Below are 18107 nucleotides of genomic sequence, written 5' to 3' on the forward strand. Positions count from 1 at the left end.
GCACACGCTCACTGGAGCGCATACACGAATGCACACGCACTCACGAGCACTCACGCGCGCTTTGCGACCCCGGGCCCGAGAGCAGCAGAGGGGGCACTTCGCCGCGTGCTAGACGGTTCCCATAAACACCCCCCCACCTCTATTTTAAAACATGGTTTCACGTTTGTTGCCCTTCCACACGCACAACTTTTTCGTAAATAAATGTAGCAGTACCCAGCCTCTCACAGGCAACCCCGTGTGTGTAGTTAAACTTCCCGAAATGTTTCTGCGGACCTTGGGCCTCCAAGTGTTGAAGCGCGCGGCGCCCGCGCCCTGCTCCGCGCGCGCAGCCCCCAACGCGCGTGGTTTCCACAGAGACTCGCAGCTCGGGCGCCTCTGGCGAGGCTGCGCTGCCCGGACCGCGCGACCCCGCGGGCCCGAGCGCCTGGCCGCGCGCGAACAGCCCGTCCGACTGCAGCTGGCCGGGGCGCCCGCACTTTAAGAAACCCAAATTAAGGAGTGGGTGAATTGGGAGGAAAGGAGGAAGCCGGGAGAGTTTGCACCCTCTATCTCAGGTAGGAGCACTTTTCGCTGACATTGATGCAACTGCATTAGAGTTAATGGCAGCAGTCTGCTTCTCATTATTAATTGTCTTTGTGTTTGGATAAAGTATGTAATCTTCTTCTCAACCACACCATTAAAATAGGTTGCCTTTTCAATTAAGAGCTATCGTGAGCACAGCAGTCAATTTTCCTAATGAAGATGCATTATATTTTCCACTTTTTTTTTTTTTAAAATAATGGAAAATCCCGGGTTTTCATTAGACGCGATTACGGAGAAAGTGAAGAGGGATCCTCTAAAAACGTACGCGGTGTTGTAGCGCATCAAATGCCGCCTCTTAAAGAAATTGGAGTTTCTGCAGATAAAAGAAAAGCGTGGGTTTCAAATCGAGTCACACACACCATGCACACACTCATGCTTACACACACCCTTCCCTCATTCAGATCGAAACGCAAACACGGTGACTTTGTTTCCCCAAATGCATTTGGCAGAGATAGCAATAAAAAAAGTACAGTCACTCTGCAAATGCACTTAGAAACTTTTTTTGGGGAGCCGTTCGGGTTTAGAGAGGACCAGCAGGTTGCACACTGAAGAAGACGCATGTGGAGAACGCCTTATGCACGTTTCCCTGATGCGCGTCTTCTGAAAAAAACACTTAATTGCATGATTCGGCAACACCAAGCGTCCAGACTGCGCGCCTACACATAATTTGTTGGGTCCCTTCTTTATCTTGGCGCCTTCTTTCCCTTAACACTTTCTAAAGGGACTCTGGCAGAGCTGTTTAGAAATTCTTTTTGGATAGGTAACTGTTCAGTTGTTATCTAAAAATAATTTTTTTACAAAAACACACAAAATTCTCACTTAGATGTTTTCAGCTGTGTCGGGCATATTATATTCATTCCCAGATAAGCAAGTGGAAAGTTTGCATTCATGAACAAAACTGGGATAAAAACAGCGGTCATTCTTTCATCCTGGGAATTTTGAAGCATAGGGTTTAAAGAAATTCTTTGTGAGGAAAAGAAAATCCAGGTTACTCTCTTTTCTATATGCAATAGTGTTTCAAACAAAAAAAAATTCTCGCCTTTTCTCTTCCCATTTAATCTGAATATTCTCATAGGAGCAGCACTGATGAATAATGTTTGAGAAAAGCCATAAAGCAAATTCTTCTAAGTAGAAGGAAATAGTTTCCAATCAGGCAGACTTTTTCTTTGTCGGGTAACTCAGTTCCTGTCTAGCACACATGATCTTTTCCAGGGTTTAGGTGCTAGGTCTTTTAAAAACTGTACTTTTTTTTTTTTTTTTTTTAAATCAGCTAGCCTCTTAAAATGATCTGCAAAGAGTGGGAAATTAGATTTTCGATTAAAACCTTATCCCATCTCGAAGGATTACTTTATATTGATTCTTAAATATGGCTACAATTGATGGGCTCTAATTAAAAATCCAAAGGAAAAGTCTGTCATGCCCAAATAAAAGAAGCTTTTCATATATGGGAAATAAAGCTTGTAAAAGGTTACAAATAAAAGATTAGAGATTTATCCAAACTAGTTTAAAGCTTCACTGTGGTTTTCTTTTCTTCTTTCTTCCCTTTCTTACAAAACCATTCCTGGGTCCTTTTTTCCCCAGTTTTAAATGAAGTTTGCAAACAGGCAAGATATTGGACTGTAATGGTTGTTTTATATCAGCTCTGTAAGCTCAGGGCTGCTGCCTGCAGTAGAATTGATTTCAAGGGAACGTCGAGACCAGGAGATGAAAATTATGTAAACTGACAGCTAACACCCTTCATCAATCCGTCCACATTCCCATCCACACCCTCCCAACACACACACACACACACACACACACACACACACACACACACACACGTTTCCCTCCACACTTGCACATGCCTTTCCCTTCTCCTACCCTGCCCTTGTTCTGCACACACCCTGGTTCCCCACACTCTCTCTCAGGGACAGAAGCACAGCTCCCAGCTCGCACTCAGCTCATAAATGTCTCTGCCTCACATCTCGCACTTGTCACACAATCTTAATCCGTTTCATTCCGGAACAACATGGTTCTCTTTTCCTCTTTTCCACATTTGGAATTTGCCTCTGACTCTTTTATAGAGACAGCACAATCCAATCTTTGAAGTTGTTTCTCCCCTCACCCTCTTTTCTGAGACCAGCAGTGCAGGGGAATGAGGGACCCCAGCTCATAAATGCCCCCACTGCCTTATATGTTTCTGCGCATTCTGCTTGCATTGCCAATCTCAAACCTGCTTGCAAAATAATGAAAGTTAATCTTGTCAAAGTTTGTAATAGAGACATATCTAAAAACCAGATTAAAAAAATGCCTTCTTTTTAAACATTGTGGCATTTTCTAAGGTGAGATATGGTTCCCCACTGTCCACTGGATCACTGAAAAGATTGGAAATTAATCTTCGTATTTCTGAAGTAAGTGTTCAGGGAGTCTATCCTGCTCCTTTCCCCTGAGAGTCTGTGTTCTCATGGAATATGAGTTTGTTCTTTTTCTCCTTTTTTAATTAGCCTGGAAGCGACCAGAGATCTCTCCCCTCTCTCCTCCCCCTCCCCTGCTCCCCCTTCTACCATAGTTAATAAACTCGAAGGAAAGTTTGGAATATTTTAAACTGGCCTGGTGTGTGGGGTAGAGCAAGCTAGCCTAGCTAACTCCAGACATGAATGTCGACCACAAAATATGACTATCAGCCACGTTCTGGAAACTAAACAAACGCGGACAAAGAACGTGAGGCCCGTGTACTCATTTTCTTAATTCACCTCCTGCAAACGTAATAGCTCAAATGCATAGCAAGGTCACTGCACATGTGACAATTAAAAGCAACCCACTAGTTCAGGAGAATTTTTTAAACAAGGCAAAGCATGCGACTGTAATTCCGAGTCAGAGCAAAAATAGCACCAGGACATAAAAGGACGCAGAAGAAGTTAAACACAAGCTGAGGGAACAGAAGGTACACACAGTAAGTATACTGGGAGCTCAAGAACTTACTGGAAATCAGGAGTTAGACTTTTCAGCCGAAGAGTCTTTTTTCTCCCACCAAGTGTCTTAGATTTTCTTTACAACCGCCCAGTCACACACACACCCCCCACCCCCAAGCCAGTCGCTTTTGTCCTGATCTAGAGCACAGGGTTTGTGGGGACTGTACCTGAGCCCGGGCTGTCTGCAATTTCCAAATTGACAAGAAGAGACTGGAGGATAGAGAGCATGTTCTTACAGGTGAAGAGCAATTTTGCAACTTTTCCAGGAGACACCCCAGAGGAAGCGTGCCTGCTACCAACCGGTGCGGAGTCTGGGCAGAATTCCTCTAGAAAGAAAAAGAAAGTCTTTTTTTCCACCCCCCCTCTTGCTCCCTGTCCGCCTCGCTCTGTCTCTAGTTCTCTTTCTCCTCTCTGACTCTCTCTCCCCCTCTCAGATCAATCTTTTAAGAGCTTCAGCACATTGCTAAGCTAAAGGGAAATTCTCTTTGATAAAGCGGTGTTTCCAGCTTCTGGGTTTTAAAACCTAAATCTATATTCAAATCTGGCTGAAGGTGTGTTCTGGGATTTATGAAAGCCTCTTAAAGGGGTAAATTTACCAAACCGTGACAAAATCATCACAATCTTACTTTAGACATCTGAAGTGGATGAGAATTTTAAAGAGACCCTTGTTTATTTAACACTGTCCATTTCCAACTCGCGGTTTATTGGCCCTGCGTTTGGGCGAAGTTATTAGAGGGCAAAGGAGAAGCGGGAGCTGGGAGCTCTGGGCCCCTGGACGGGGAGAAGTCGTCCCACGCTCCAAGGCGCCCAAAGCCACCCCCAGTCAGACACGGCTTTACGGGGCATGGACGGCCCCCGCCATCTGAAAGGACTTGGCCAACGTGGACAACAGGATGCAGGGTCTTCCCACGACATGACAGCCCCCTGTGCACCGGGCTCCCAGCCTGAAGACTTTCACTTATTCGTGGCGATAGCAAACTCTCGCCTTCACTATTTTTCTCCACCCCACCGTATCCCACTCCTGCTGTCCTCGGGGTTTCTCTCCAGTCCAGCCTCCCTGCCATAAACCACAACGTCCATTTTGCTTTTCACTCTTTTGGGAGCCCTCAAACATCGTCGTGATTTGACAGAGAAACATTGGGAATGGGTTGGGGACACGGCTCTGGGACAGGGCATCGGAGGGGTGCGTCCTGCCTTCGTCAGAAGCCTGGCTCCTGTGGCCCTGCGCTCCCACGCGCGCCTTAGACAGCCAGCGCGGCGCTCCCGGACCGCCTGGGGAGTCTGTCCCCCGCACCCCCAGCCTGCCCTTCCTCCCCTATTAAAGGCCTGGGGGTGGGGGTCGCCAGGTGTTTCAGTCCAGTGGGGGTGGGGGGAGGGGGGAAGAAAGATCTGTACTCACCCTCCCCACCCCCCAGCCTGGGCCCCCAGCAAGTCGCTTCTCCTGGGAAGGCGACAGTCAGCGGGTCTCCTCGGACTGGGGCAGCCGTCCTGGGCCCAGGAGGAGCCGCGAGGGCCCGGGACAGCGCCGGGACGCAAGAGACACCTGCGAGGCGAGCCGCGGCCACCAGCTCCCAGCCAGTCGGCCCCGAGCGCCTGCCCAGCCCGCAGCCGAGCGCGCACTCCCATAATTCGTTAATTGCTCTAAATCCCAAGGACGGCCACATTTGATTACACATACAGTATAAGAACCGACAACAAAGCGACGAATTAATTACCAACTTCATTAACATAGGTCCCCAAATTAAAGGCAGCGAGCTGTTTCTTTGGGCCCACTTGCCGTGGTGGTAGTGGTGGTGTTTGTGGTGGGGAGGAGGTGTTGGGAAAGAGATTTTCTTTTTCTTTCTCCGCCTGGGGATTGTAAGGGGGAAACTGCTCCGGCTTTGCCCCCTTCTTCGTCCCCCAGTCTTGAGCCACGTCTTCAGCCATCCCATTTGTGTCCCGCCACCCCACACTCCGCCCAATCTGTCGCTGATTACTACGGACCCAGACCTGCGTGGAAGCTGCCGTGTCCTCGCCGGGTGGAAAAGTTAGACAAGGGTCCACCATCGGGACTTTTGAGTCGTGCCGAGAATTCCACGCTTTCAGGCTCAAACCCGGGCGTCCCCGGCCCAGATAGCTCCTGGCCCTGCACTTTGAGTGTTTGGGGGCGCTGGTTCTGATTCGGAAACGCTGACGGTTTCCAAAGGAGACCTTGCGTGTTTCCGCCCTTCTCCAGTGTCCAGCCACTCCGCATCGAACCCCACAGCGGACTTCGCTGGGGTTGGTAATTTTTTTTTTTTTCCAGCCTGCCTTGCATGAAACCGGGGCACATGGGCCTCTAGTCCCGGACCAGGGTGTGTTACCAGCGCACAACGAGAGGAGAGGCACGAGTTTTTGAAGATAGTTTGCCCTTAGACTTCGGAATCTGCGTTTCCCCGAAGCGGGAGCCTCGCTCCCCAGGCCCCTGCCTCATCCTGGCTGGCCCTCGGGGCGATTGGACCCTACTGGAGCCCCAGACTCCGCCGAGTCTCTAGGTTTCCGCCTGTGGCCGCTTTTGGCCTGGGGCAGGCGCTCATTGTCAGCCTTGAGCGTCCACACCACCCCTCCCCCACTCTTCTCCTGGTTTTCCTGAAATTTTTTTTTAATCTTCCCATCTTACATAGTATGGATTTCCTTTCTTGCCTTTCCTGAGACCAAATTTTTTTTTAAAAGAGGGAAGAAACGGGGACAGGAAAGAAGTAATAGAAGAAGAGGCGAAGATGGTAAGGCGAGGCCTCCCCTGTCCATCATTTTAATTATACAATTAGTTCACATGCTCCGGCCCATAATGTATATTTTAAGCGGAGCCCAGTGTCTTTCAAGAACATTCTGGTAATGTCGGAGGCCTGGATTTGTTGCCTGCTCGTCCCCCCGTGCAGCAGCGGCCTGTTTTCCTCCCCCTGTTGTGTGTTTTTATTATTTTCCCCCTGGCTTAGATGTGTCAATCATTCTCTCCCTGCCATTGGTTGGAGAGTTTGCGTCAAAAAGTTGCCAGAGAGGCGCTTTCTCAGCAAATCTCCCTGAGAGCGGAACCGACCTCAGCTCCTACTCAGCCGCCACCGCTATTAAAAATAAAAATCGCCGGAGCGGCCCTCAGTGCTTCTGCTTTGTACGTATCGCAGAGGGGCCCAGGCGAGTGGCCAACCTTAGCCGCCTCCCTCATTTCCTGTTCTTTAACAACTACAACATTTTTGTTTTATTGTGCTTGACTTTTTTTTTTTTTTTTTTTTAATGGAGGGGTGAAGACTATGAGGTTTCTAACTCAACGCTCTTGGTCTCTTTTAGGCTAGCTGGCTCCTGGGAATTTTGAAGGATAATTTGGGGTTTTGTGTTTCCTGAGCTCCTATGTGGCTGTAAGGTAAGTGCTTGCCTGCCCTGTCGGTCTGTCTGATACCCTTGTCCGTGTGTCCTCTGGCTACCATCCCCCTCCAGTACCTCCGATAGATCGCTGGAGCACTTCTGACAATGTGGGGTACTTTGGAAGGCCTGTGTCTTTTCCCTCTCTCTCTTTCTCTTACACATTTGAGGTGTAATAGCAAGATCATTGCGGGAAATGTCTAATCAGGAGGCGGGGGCTGAAGTGAGAGCGAGGGCGCGCGCTGCTGGGGTCGCCGCTTACACCCAACGTCGTGGGAACCCCGCGAGTCGATTGTGGGGTGTTTTGGACGGAGTGTGCGTGTATGTGTGTGATGGCAGCGTCGGCACTGGGCTCCACCTTACGATCTTTGCGTTTGGGCCCCCAGATTTGATTTGATCCGGTCATTTGGATGGCCCCAAGGACGTTCTTAAGAGTCTGAGACAAAAAGATGTAGATAGATGTGGTTTAAAATGCTAAGAATGCAGTAGGCGCCTCCTCTGACTCGGACGCGGGGAGCCTGGCCTGTTGGGGGACGGCGGGCCCCCAGATTTGATTTGATCCGGTCATTTGGATGGCCCCAAGGACGTTCTTAAGAGTCTGAGACAAAAAGATGTAGATAGATGTGGTTTAAAATGCTAAGAATGCAGTAGGCGCCTCCTCTGACTCGGACGCGGGGAGCCTGGCCTGTTGGGGGACGGCGGGCCCCCGTCTGCCCTGCAAGGATCGTGCAGGGGAACCCGTGGATCAGCCGGGCCGCGCGCGAGGGCCTTGCGCCCTCCTCTCTTTGCGTCCTCCTCTCGGAACCTCCAGCCGCTCCCCGGGGCTCGCTCTCGGCCCTCGGCCTTGTCCCAAGGTCTCCTGGTCCTTTCTGATCACTCCTCCCCACAGCCCGGAGCGTGCAGCCTCCTCCCCCTCCCCCGTTTATCACGGTTCCCGACCCGGGTCCGCAGGCCGCGCGCGAGGGGGCGGGTGGGAGCCTGGAGTGGCGCCGGCGCCCGGGAGTGGCCCCTGTTGGGCCCGGGGCTGCAGTGGGGCCGGGGGCAGAGATCTGGTTGCTCGGGACCGCCATCCTTCCGCTGCTGGCCTCAGCGGGACTGGGGGACAATGGGACGTCGCGGGCCAGGCTCGAGGGGCTCGCCGAGGCCTAGCCTCCGCGCCCGGCCGCTCTCAGAACCAAGGGGAGGTCGGTGCCCCGAGCGGGCCTTGGCGGCTGACTGGTTGTGCTGCAAAACTCCCCAAAAGTCTGCGTGTAATCGGTTCAAGTGACTCTGTAAAGACATCCGTCCGGTGGTGGGGGACTTGGTTTCAGAGCCACGTCGCCGGCCCGAATTTCACCGAGTTGGCTTTCTCCTCCTTTCCAGACCGAGGGGGGTGCGGGTCCTGGAGTTGGGGGTGACTTGTGCAGGGATCAGAAAGTCCTCCCTGGACGTCCTCCCGGACATCCTGAAGCTTCTGAAATCAGAATTTCGCTTCTGGTATCAGGACTTCCCGGGCACCCAAAGTTGTTCGCTCAAGAGGGCCTGGGGGAAACTCCACACACACGCGCGCACCCCCCCCCACACACACACACAGAAAGGTAGCAGTCCAGGCCTCTCGGAAACTAACACCTGGGCTTTCCTGATGATAATGAATAGTCAAGGCCAACCCTTTTGGCCCGTTCCTTGCACCCTCCCTCGCGAAGGGCAGCGTGGTTTGATTCCCTAATGCCCAAAACTTTGCCTGGAGTTCGCCCGAGAGAGGCCCGGAGCCCACGCCGCCCACTTTGCTCTCTGTACTCCCCTCGGCCGTCCTCCGAGCGGCAGGCCAGTCACCAGCCCACGGAGTTTTGTTCCCTTTCCATCATGCAGAAAATTAATCATCCCGGCCGAGATGCAGAGCTGAGCACGGCGGCCTGTAATTAAGGGACGTGTGCCCCTCGGATTATCTCGTTAGTTTATCAAGAAAACATTTATTATAATTAATTCTCGGACGAGGTAATTATTATTGAGCGAGGACAGAGCAACTGGTAGATGGGCTCCTTGGAAGAAGAAAAAACCCAACACCACACAACACAACCACCCAACCCCGAGGAAGGGGGGCTGGGAGGGGAGGCGACAGATTGCACGAATTGACCGTTAGATATAAGGCCGTGCGGGCCCCGGCGGGCAGTGGAGGGGAGCGGGCAGCGACGCTGGACCGAGCCACTCGATTCCGGAGGCGCGGCACCGGCCGGCTACGGGGACTCGCCTCGCGGCCGCCACCCGCTCCTTCTAGGTACGCCTGCTCCAGAGGCCGCTTGCGTGAGCCATTCTACCCATTTGTGGTTTCTTCTTAAAAAGAAGGTATCTATTTACCGACTCTTGGACCTGCTTAGAGAGGAGGCGAGAAAGAGGTCTTTTGCAAGGTTTTGAAAAGTTAGATAGAGGGCCTGTGGCCCCTTCTTTGGAGACTGCATACCTAGGCGAGCTGTTGGGTGTCTTAGCTTTTTCTTCCTTATTCCTTTTTTTTTCAAAAGGGAGAACCGGTAGAAAAAGTCAAGATGGGCCTATGTTGGCAGTTTTAGGCATTTTACCATAAAAGCAGGTGCTTCAAGGGACTTTTGCCCTAGTCCTTTCTGTCTGTTGCTTTAAAAAAAAAAAAAGATATTGGAACGCACTACTTTATTGAATGATGTGTCAGGCCTTTCTAATTGGGTGATAACCTTGCATGTAAGAACTGCTCTCTATTTCTCTTGTGCACATCTGATACGAATCTAGCTTTCTCTGTAGCAGTTAAAAACTTTCAAAGGTAGTAAGATTAAAAAAAAAAAAAACCAAAAAACACCTCCAATTTAAGAGAATGCTTAGTTAAGTAAGCGACTCGGGCATGGTAAAGCAATATTATGTTTATGATCTCCAGACAAACGCTATCTTTAAAAGAAAAGACTTTCTAGTTTTCTAACATTAAGTCTTTGTTGTTGGGGCAATTAAATTAGTTTTGCTGGTGATATTAAACTCCAAGAAGACGTTGATAGAATTATGCTACATTTTAGCTAAGGGGGAGTGGGAGGCATGATTTTTCTGCTGCAAATTTAAATCAGGATTCTGTAGTAACTTGCGTCTTATTTACGAAACTTGGTGCCTTGATGTCTTCAGCAGTAAAAATTCAGAATCCTTGGAAACTGGGAAATTAAGAGGGGAATTCTCATTTCCTATCCGCCATTTTGAAGCAATCTCTCACAGTGTCAAAGTTGCAAAGTACAGATCTTTGCAGGATAAGTGTCATAGTTTAGACCTAACAGCCAGACGCGCAAACGACCAGCCTAGAATTAACACCCATTTCGAATCCTTGCGATGAGGGGCGCGACCCTGAAGAAAGTAAACCACTTTTCTTTTTATTCTTTCCCCTTCTGGGCTCCTCTTCTGAAAGAAGTGCAGAGAAGTTGCAAAGTAGAGAAAAATATCTCTGGTTACACAACTTTGTGAAGTGAGCGCATCTCTTCTTGTTTGAAACGGAAATGTGCAAAAACCAGCTAGAGTTACCAGGAAAGGCAGCTGTAGCCCCGAGGACCCAATTGTTTGAAAATCTGCCTCCCGCAAGTATCTGCAGCCCCCACTCATCAACACCAACATGCAAGTGGATTGCACCCCAAATGCGCACTCTTTCTACTGGCAAATGTAGGGTCCTGTCTGTGGCTGACTGTTGAGATTCCCACTTTACCTCTGAATTTCTGGCAAGCCCATGCCAAGATAGTTTTCTGTGATATGTTTAGATATTTGATGGGTGTTGCTTAAAAGTTAAGTACTTGTTTGTTTAGTTTTCCTTTCTCCAGACACATATAATCAAGGTTCTCCAAAACCCTAATAAATATGTTACTTACCTCAAAATCTAATTACCCAGACTACTAATTAGGTGAAAATGATTACTGGAAATGACTTCAAATGTGGGATAATAGTGGCAGAGCCGTTTTCTCAAGTTTGTCGATTAGCAAGTTGGTATTTTCGATGTTAAATGCACTGATATTTTAAGTTCGCAGCCCTTGAAAGTGGTAAGGAGCTAAGATAATTAAAATCTTTGCGGTGGAAACGCTGCTGTCTGCGGAAGACTGTAGAATTCTTGAATTGTTTCTTTGTTTCTCTCCAATAGGCTTTGTTATCAGCATTATTTATTTAGCCAAAGAGTTCTTTGTCTCTGCAAATGGCCCCAATCAAGTTTTGTTTGAGACAATTAGCTAGTGCCAGCCACAGAGTCCTATGCAAATGCAGGGGTAGGAATGCTATGTGGGCATTTGAAGGCTGGGGTTTTGTTCTTGGGGGAAGGCAGATTGTAATTGCTTTCCTCGGGGACTTTTTTTTTTTAAGGTGGGGGTGGGGAAGACAGGTTTATCTCGTCTCCAGCCCCTCTAGTTGCAGGGCAGCTGGGGAGGGGGTGTCCGGGAGTCCTTTAAAAGTCTCTGCCTTGCTCTACTCTGGCTCTTTTAAAGTGAGCAGTGGAACGTGGAAGGGCGGCTGCCTCTGAAGACATCAACCAGCACCTATGTTTGTTTGTTTGCTTTACCCTTAGTTCCACCACCCCAAACCCACCCACCAAGGACCCTGAATCTGTCCACTCCAGGCTCAACGAGACCTTCCGGCTCCCCCGATTTGGGCAGATTTTGCGCCTCCAAACAACCTTAGCATGATGTCTTATCTTAAGCAACCGCCTTACGCAGTCAATGGGCTGAGTCTGACCACCTCGGGCATGGACTTGCTGCACCCCTCGGTGGGCTACCCGGGTAAGTGAGCCCCACCTGGCCCATGCCTGTACGTCCTCTCCCACTACCCGCCCACCCCCGATCCCACCCCTGATCCCACACCGCCCAGTAGTGAACATGGTGGGTACACTGCTCCCCTTCAAGTCCTCACTGGATTTTTCTCTCCAAAGCAGAGTCATATTCCAGGAAAGAAGGCAGGGCCTTGGACGGGAGGGTGCCGCTCGGGTGGCAGGGGGGCGGAGGGAGACTCAGGTAAAGGGATTTACAGTAGCTGAAAAAGGGGGGGGGGAATTACTTCGTTTTATTCTTAATTTGAGTGAATTGGGAACTCTCATTGGGGTGGGATGGAAAAAGTTACTGCCCATGTCGCTGAGCCAGGAAGAAGCCTGTGTTCATTCACATCTCCAGGTGTCAGTTCCTCAGGCACAAGACAGGCTACCCCCCAAAACTTCTCACCTTACGCAGTTCTCCTTGCACGCCCAGGCGACCCCACACCTTTAAGTCCCAGTATGTGACATCCCTCATCAAATCTGTGGATTCATACCCTTGTAGAAGAAGTTGGAGGCATGCCCCCATTTTAGAGATGGAGTAACAAAGGTCCTTGGGGTCCTAAAAAAACAGTGGGAGTAACATGATGGAGACTTGCACGGTCCTTCCATCCTAAGGTCCTCAGGGATCCTTGGATTTCACAGAAGGGCTGTGTGTGTGCGAGCATGTTGAGGGGTTTGGTTTTCTGTTTTTTCAGTATTTTTTTTAAGATATAGAACTTCAAAACCTAGTTGTGATAGTGGAATTTTATGTACTGCTGTTTTCTTAGCATCAGAGTAGAGACACGTTCACATTAGTAGAACCTCCTCCTCATCATTGTTTTTACAAAGCCTGAAGAAAATTGACTCTTCTGATTGGGCAATTAAGGGTTTGCCAATTCTGTAATAATTAATAAATAGTACTATATGTGTTTCACATAAAGATTTTCCCGGATTTTGGATTGTTTTGCCACAGCAGATGCCAAGAAAAGAAATTATAGCATCAAGGGGATTTTTCACCCCTTTAAATGTAGAAGGGTAAAAAAATGAAATATATTTTCACAGTTGCATAAAGACCAGCAATGTGACCGTGAAAACCGCGCCACTCAAGCATCTAACAGCGGCCCTTCTGTTAGATAAAGCAGCACACGTTCTCTGCTGGTTGTTTGGGAGACTGTGCTGTTTAAGGGGATTTAGGCTTTTCTCTTTTGTTCTTGTTGTTGTTGTGTACCGGTGAGTCAGAACCGACCCATACCTGACCCTCCAAAGGGTTTTCAGAGGCAGTTAATCACACGGGAGGAGACTGCCCACTCTTCTCCCGCAGAGCAGCTGGTGGAAGATTGCTTCTCTGAGGTGAGCACTCTTGCTGTAAGGCACCCACCCTTCCGCCAGGACAGGAGGCTGTGCTGCTCGAAGGGCCTTGTGTATGGGTTACCCAGAGCGCTCACTGAGCAAAGGCACGTCCCTCCTGTGAGTTTTCAGAGGCTTAACATAGCGTGAGAAGAGATTGTCCTTCTTCCTTCTGTGCCGCTGATGGATTCGAACCATTTGCCTTTGGGTTGGCCAAGCAACTCCTTAACCACTGAAAGATTCTGGCTTCGGTCTCTTGTTGCCAACAAGCAACACTGGACACGCTGTTCAACTGGCACCCAGGTGTGGGCGGGCTGAGACCCAAAGTGGCATCAGATGCGTGTTGAAGTTTTTAGGTTCATTTTGGAAGCTTTCTTGTTTTGTTTTGCTTTGGTCTTGCCTTGGCTGCCACTTCGTTAATTTTGCTATGGTTAGAGAGCTACATCAGGTTTGAGAGATCTACAGAGTAGGCCTACACTGGAAGGGTTAGAGTAGTGATGGGGGATGCAGTGCTCAGAAGCAGAGGCAGGGGTGGGATTCTGGGAGGAAGAGCCTGGAGGGGCGGTGATGGGAAAGGGGAGGGAGGTGGAGCATCGCTAAGATTCTGTGACTGAGAGACTGCTCCCCCACCCTAAAGGGCCCTGGGCTTCTTGTCCCGCAGCCACCCCTCGAAAACAGCGCCGAGAAAGGACGACATTCACCCGGGCACAGCTAGACGTGCTGGAAGCACTGTTTGCCAAGACGCGATACCCAGACATCTTCATGCGGGAGGAGGTGGCGCTGAAAATCAACTTGCCCGAGTCCAGGGTGCAGGTAGGGCATCTACAAACAGTCACCCAGCCCCACTCCTCCAGCAAGGTGTATGTTGAGGATCCCAAGAAAGATCGGAAATTGGAGTGGAACAGAGAAAAGCCTGCAATTCAGGTTCTGAATGCTCTTTCTGAGGCTAGACGACTACTCTCCTAAAGTCTCCTGAGTGCCTGCTTTCTCTCTCTCTGGACCCCTTTTCACCTCTCCATCCTCACCCAGAGCTCTGGCCCAATGGCAACTTAGCTGCATAGATAAAATCCTAGAACTCCTGGGAAATAAGCATAAAAATACATAGCCTCGAGGAGATTTCAAGGATAGGCAGATATTATTTGAATTCTCTACAGAAACTGTCTCCCATTTTCAAAGTTTTAGGGATGAAAGAAGTGTAGCTACTGGACAGTCCATAGTAATTTTTTTTTTTTTAAACAGACAGGGGAAATTCAAATTGCTTGCTTAAGGTCACATATGGCAGAACCAGAAGCAGCTGGTTTTCTTATAAAATAAGTTAGCACAATAATATGTTGTCTTTTGCTTCTTAAGGATTGAGCAGAACTCCAGGGTAAGGTAGCAGACAAAATATCTACGTGATATCCTCCCTGACCTCCTCTGTCCTTCAGTTCCCCTGGACCCCTTAGAGTTTCCCATCTACCTGGAGCACAAGCCCATTAGAGAGTTTTAAGAGAGTATTAAGCACTCAGACCACATGGGACCCCTTGAGATATGTTTGTGACAGTGCCAAACATCAGTGAGAATTGCATACCTGGAAAGAGGCTGTCCCAAAGTTACAGATGAAGCTTCAGTGCCTGGGAGGCTTGAATCAGTGTCCCTACGGGAAGATAACAAATGGCACTGAGTGGTGGGATTGAGGTTCACCTGGATGGCACCATTTACCAGAGACACTGTACAAAAAGTTCATTCAAATGGACAACTAAGGACTTAAAACACGAAAAGGTCACACTCATTTCTCTGGTCCACCTCCTGACCCAGAAGCTCATGGTGGCAAACAAGCCAAGAAATGAGTATAGGAACCCAAGTCTGTATGCTGACTAGCACTATCCTTAAAGTCCAGAGTCAGGTATCTGTCCTTGAGGTGAGAACAGAGCAGCACCTATAGGCTACTCCACTGACCACAAGGAAGGGAGCTTTCAGCACGTCCTGGCTTTCTGACCACTTTCCTCTCTAAGAGGGCTTATCTTCTCCTTGGAGCTCTCTTTTCTAAGCGAGGTCTTTCTAGGAGTTGTAATAAGCGAGGTGAAAGAACCAAATTGTAGATCAGCAGTTAGCACCTGGAGCTGTAAAAATATCGTCAAGCTGACCTAGTTGGTTGGCATGTAGTAACTGACTTGTGTGTCCGCCCCCCCCCCCCACATTTCTTTGGTTTCCTCCTAAAGGACACCAGTAAATGCTGTTGTGTTGCAATATTCTAATAACTCGGCTCATTTGCAGGTGTGCATTACAGTGACACAGAGGGCTAGGAAAATAAGGGCAAGAATTCTGAGCCATATAATTTGGTTAATAAAAATTAGTTGTTCTGGGCTGGGCATAAAGTAGGATCAAGTGCTTTTAGACAGAGCATTCCCCACTTTCTTAAAATTCTAGGAAGGGAAATATAACATGTATATTTATAAATTAACAATAAACTGAGTACTTAACCAAAAAGATTACCTTTGGCTGGAGGTGAGCTGCACTGAAACTTTACAACAAGATATGTCTGGACAAGAAGAGAAAGGAAAGAAACAAAGACACTATTTTGTCTACAAACTTTCTGTTGGTAAAACTAGCAGTGAAGACATTGGACATTGGCCAAGCTGTGATCATTGTCATTGGTGTATGTGTATCTATCTCCTTGCTATTGAGTTGGAACTGACTGATAGCTGACATTCAAGTGGGTTTGGAGAGGCACCATCTATGAGTAAAAATTAGCAGTGCAGTTCCTTACCGACTACGCTACCAGAGTTCCCTGGGGTGAGAGTACACATGGACCATAAAGGGAGGGGCTCAATGGCAAGAGCGATTGTCTGCTTAGCTCATTTGCCTGCATTGAAATGATATTAAAGATAGTCTTTCTCTTTCCAGGTATGGTTTAAGAATCGAAGAGCTAAATGCCGCCAACAGCAGCAGCAGCAACAGAATGGAGGTCAAAACAAAGTGAGACCTGCCAAAAAGAAGACATCACCAGCTCGGGAAGTGAGTTCAGAGAGTGGAACAAGTGGCCAGTTCACTCCCCCCTCTAGCACCTCAGTCCCGGCCATTTCCAGCAGCAGTGCTCCAGTGTCTATCTGGAGTCCAGCTTCCATCTCCCCACTGTCAGATCCCTTGTCCACCTCCTCTTCCTGCATGCAGAGGTCCTATCCCATGACCTATACTCAGGCTTCAGGTTATAGTCAAGGATATGCTGGCTCAACCTCCTACTTTGGGGGCATGGACTGTGGATCTTACTTGACCCCTATGCATCACCAGCTTCCTGGACCAGGGGCCACACTCAGCCCCATGGGTACCAATGCAGTCACCAGCCATCTCAATCAGTCCCCAGCTTCTCTTTCCACCCAGGGATATGGAGCCTCAAGCCTGGGTTTTAACTCAACCACTGATTGCTTGGATTATAAGGACCAAACTGCCTCCTGGAAGCTTAACTTCAATGCTGACTGCTTGGATTATAAAGATCAGACATCCTCGTGGAAATTCCAGGTTTTGTGAAGATCTGTAGAACCTCTTTTTGTGGGTGATTTAAAAGAAAAAAAAATACTGGGCTGGACATTCCAGTTTTAGCCAGGCATTGGTTAAAAAGTTAGAGGGGATGATGCTCAGACTCCTCTTCTGATCAAAGTTCCGGGAGGCAGAGAAAGAAAATGAAGGGCCTTAGAGGAGCCTGCCAACCAGCAACCTGAAATGGACAAACCAATCTACTTAAGATCCTCTCCTAGTTTTAGATCATTGGTTTTCCTAATTTGCAAAGTGATTTTTTTTTTAAAAAAAATTGTTCTAGCCATGTACAACCAGACAGACACCACCAAAAATAAAATCAAGCTACTATGGGACGGAAGGTCATACATAGCCTTCTTAATTAAACAGGTATTCCAATGTTTTAGCCAATCCTTGGTTGAATTTTAGGAATGGACAGTGTCTCAAGCTCATTCATGTTTCATGACCAACTGGTAGTTGGCACTGAAAAACTTTTCAGGGCTGTGTGAATTGTGCGACTGATTGTCCTAGATGCACTACTTTATTTAAAAAAAAAATAATGTTCATAAGGAGTCAATATGTAGTTTAAGAGACAATCAGTGTGTGTCTTATATAAATGGTACATCTGTGGTTTCTAATCTGTGCTAGACTTCAAAACTGTGATCTCCTGTTATTGTATGCAACCTTGAACTCCATCTCTGCAGGGGTTCTTCTGTGATTAAATAGGTTATAATTATAAGCAAAATTCAGAGCAACTGAGTACTTATCTAAAAAGATTACCTTTGGCTGGAGGTGAGCTGCACTGAAACTTTACAACAAAGTATCTCTGGACAAGGAGGGCAAGAGAAGAGAATTGAAAGGACACTGATTCACCTATAAACTTACTGTTGGTAAAGCCAGCAGTAAAGACATTGGTCAATTGCTCTGACCCTGATGAATTTATAAACTGAGATCATTGTTGTTTATGCTTGCAGATGTTAACTGGAAAAGTTCTATATGCATAAACCTTTTCTTCCTGGATTTGGCAGATATGTATAATTATATTAAAATGGTTCTAGCACAACATTGGGTCCAGTTTAATTCTGTACCACTACTTATGAATAAGAAGTCCACTTTCAGCCCGTCCTTCCCCAGACATGTTTGCCTTAAGTTGGGAAACAAGCAGACTTTATGCTTTTACTTTTTGCTAATCTGTGGCTGAACTAGACATGAAATGACAGTGGTATGTCCACTTGTGACTCTCATCAGGTTTACTCAGGTTTCATTTCAAGAGCCTAACAATGTTCAGGCTGTAGCTCTTACACCGTGCTTTCCCCTCCTTGCTGCAGACCTTAACAATTTCTTAGAGGCACTTTGCTGATTTTACATAGGTCTTTTTTCTTTTCTTTTTTTTAAAGGGGAGGGAGAAAACTGGATCAACTTGGAGAAATTGAGAATGACAAGAATTCCTTGTTTCTATTCTCTTATTTGATTAAGAGGATTTTTTTTTTTAACTTCCAAAAAATCTGAGGTAAACATGAGAGGGAGTGTAATCAGAATCTGAAAGCAATTCAGGCAGAAGTGATTTCTGAACAAAAGAGTTTCAGAAAAGTTTTAAAACCTACAATTTCAGTAGTTGA

At 47.9% G+C, this 18107-nt stretch overlaps 1 protein-coding gene across 2 annotated transcripts; it reads left to right on the forward strand.

Annotated features, from left to right (window-relative positions):
• The first annotated feature begins 11342 nt into the window (after positions 1 to 11342).
• OTX2 (orthodenticle homeobox 2) lies at positions 11343 to 17551 on the forward strand. 2 transcript variants are annotated; one of them, XM_006894331.1, is made up of 3 exons: positions 11343 to 11641; positions 13634 to 13809; positions 15883 to 17551. In XM_006894331.1, the coding sequence occupies exons 1-3, from the start codon at positions 11545 to 11547 to the stop codon at positions 16501 to 16503; spliced, it is 894 nt and encodes a 297-aa protein (XP_006894393.1). In that variant the 5' UTR covers positions 11343 to 11544; the 3' UTR covers positions 16504 to 17551. The 2 variants fall into 2 exon arrangements, with proteins under 2 accessions (XP_006894393.1, XP_006894394.1); XM_006894332.1 differs by having other exon boundaries at positions 13658 to 13809.
• Positions 17552 to 18107: the final 556 nt, after the last annotated feature.

The sequence above is a fragment of the Elephantulus edwardii genome, unplaced genomic scaffold (genome assembly GCF_000299155.1).
Source record: "Elephantulus edwardii isolate Elephantulus edwardi_28Jun2011 unplaced genomic scaffold, EleEdw1.0 scaffold00140, whole genome shotgun sequence".
NCBI classification, from domain to species: domain Eukaryota; kingdom Metazoa; phylum Chordata; class Mammalia; order Macroscelidea; family Macroscelididae; genus Elephantulus; species Elephantulus edwardii.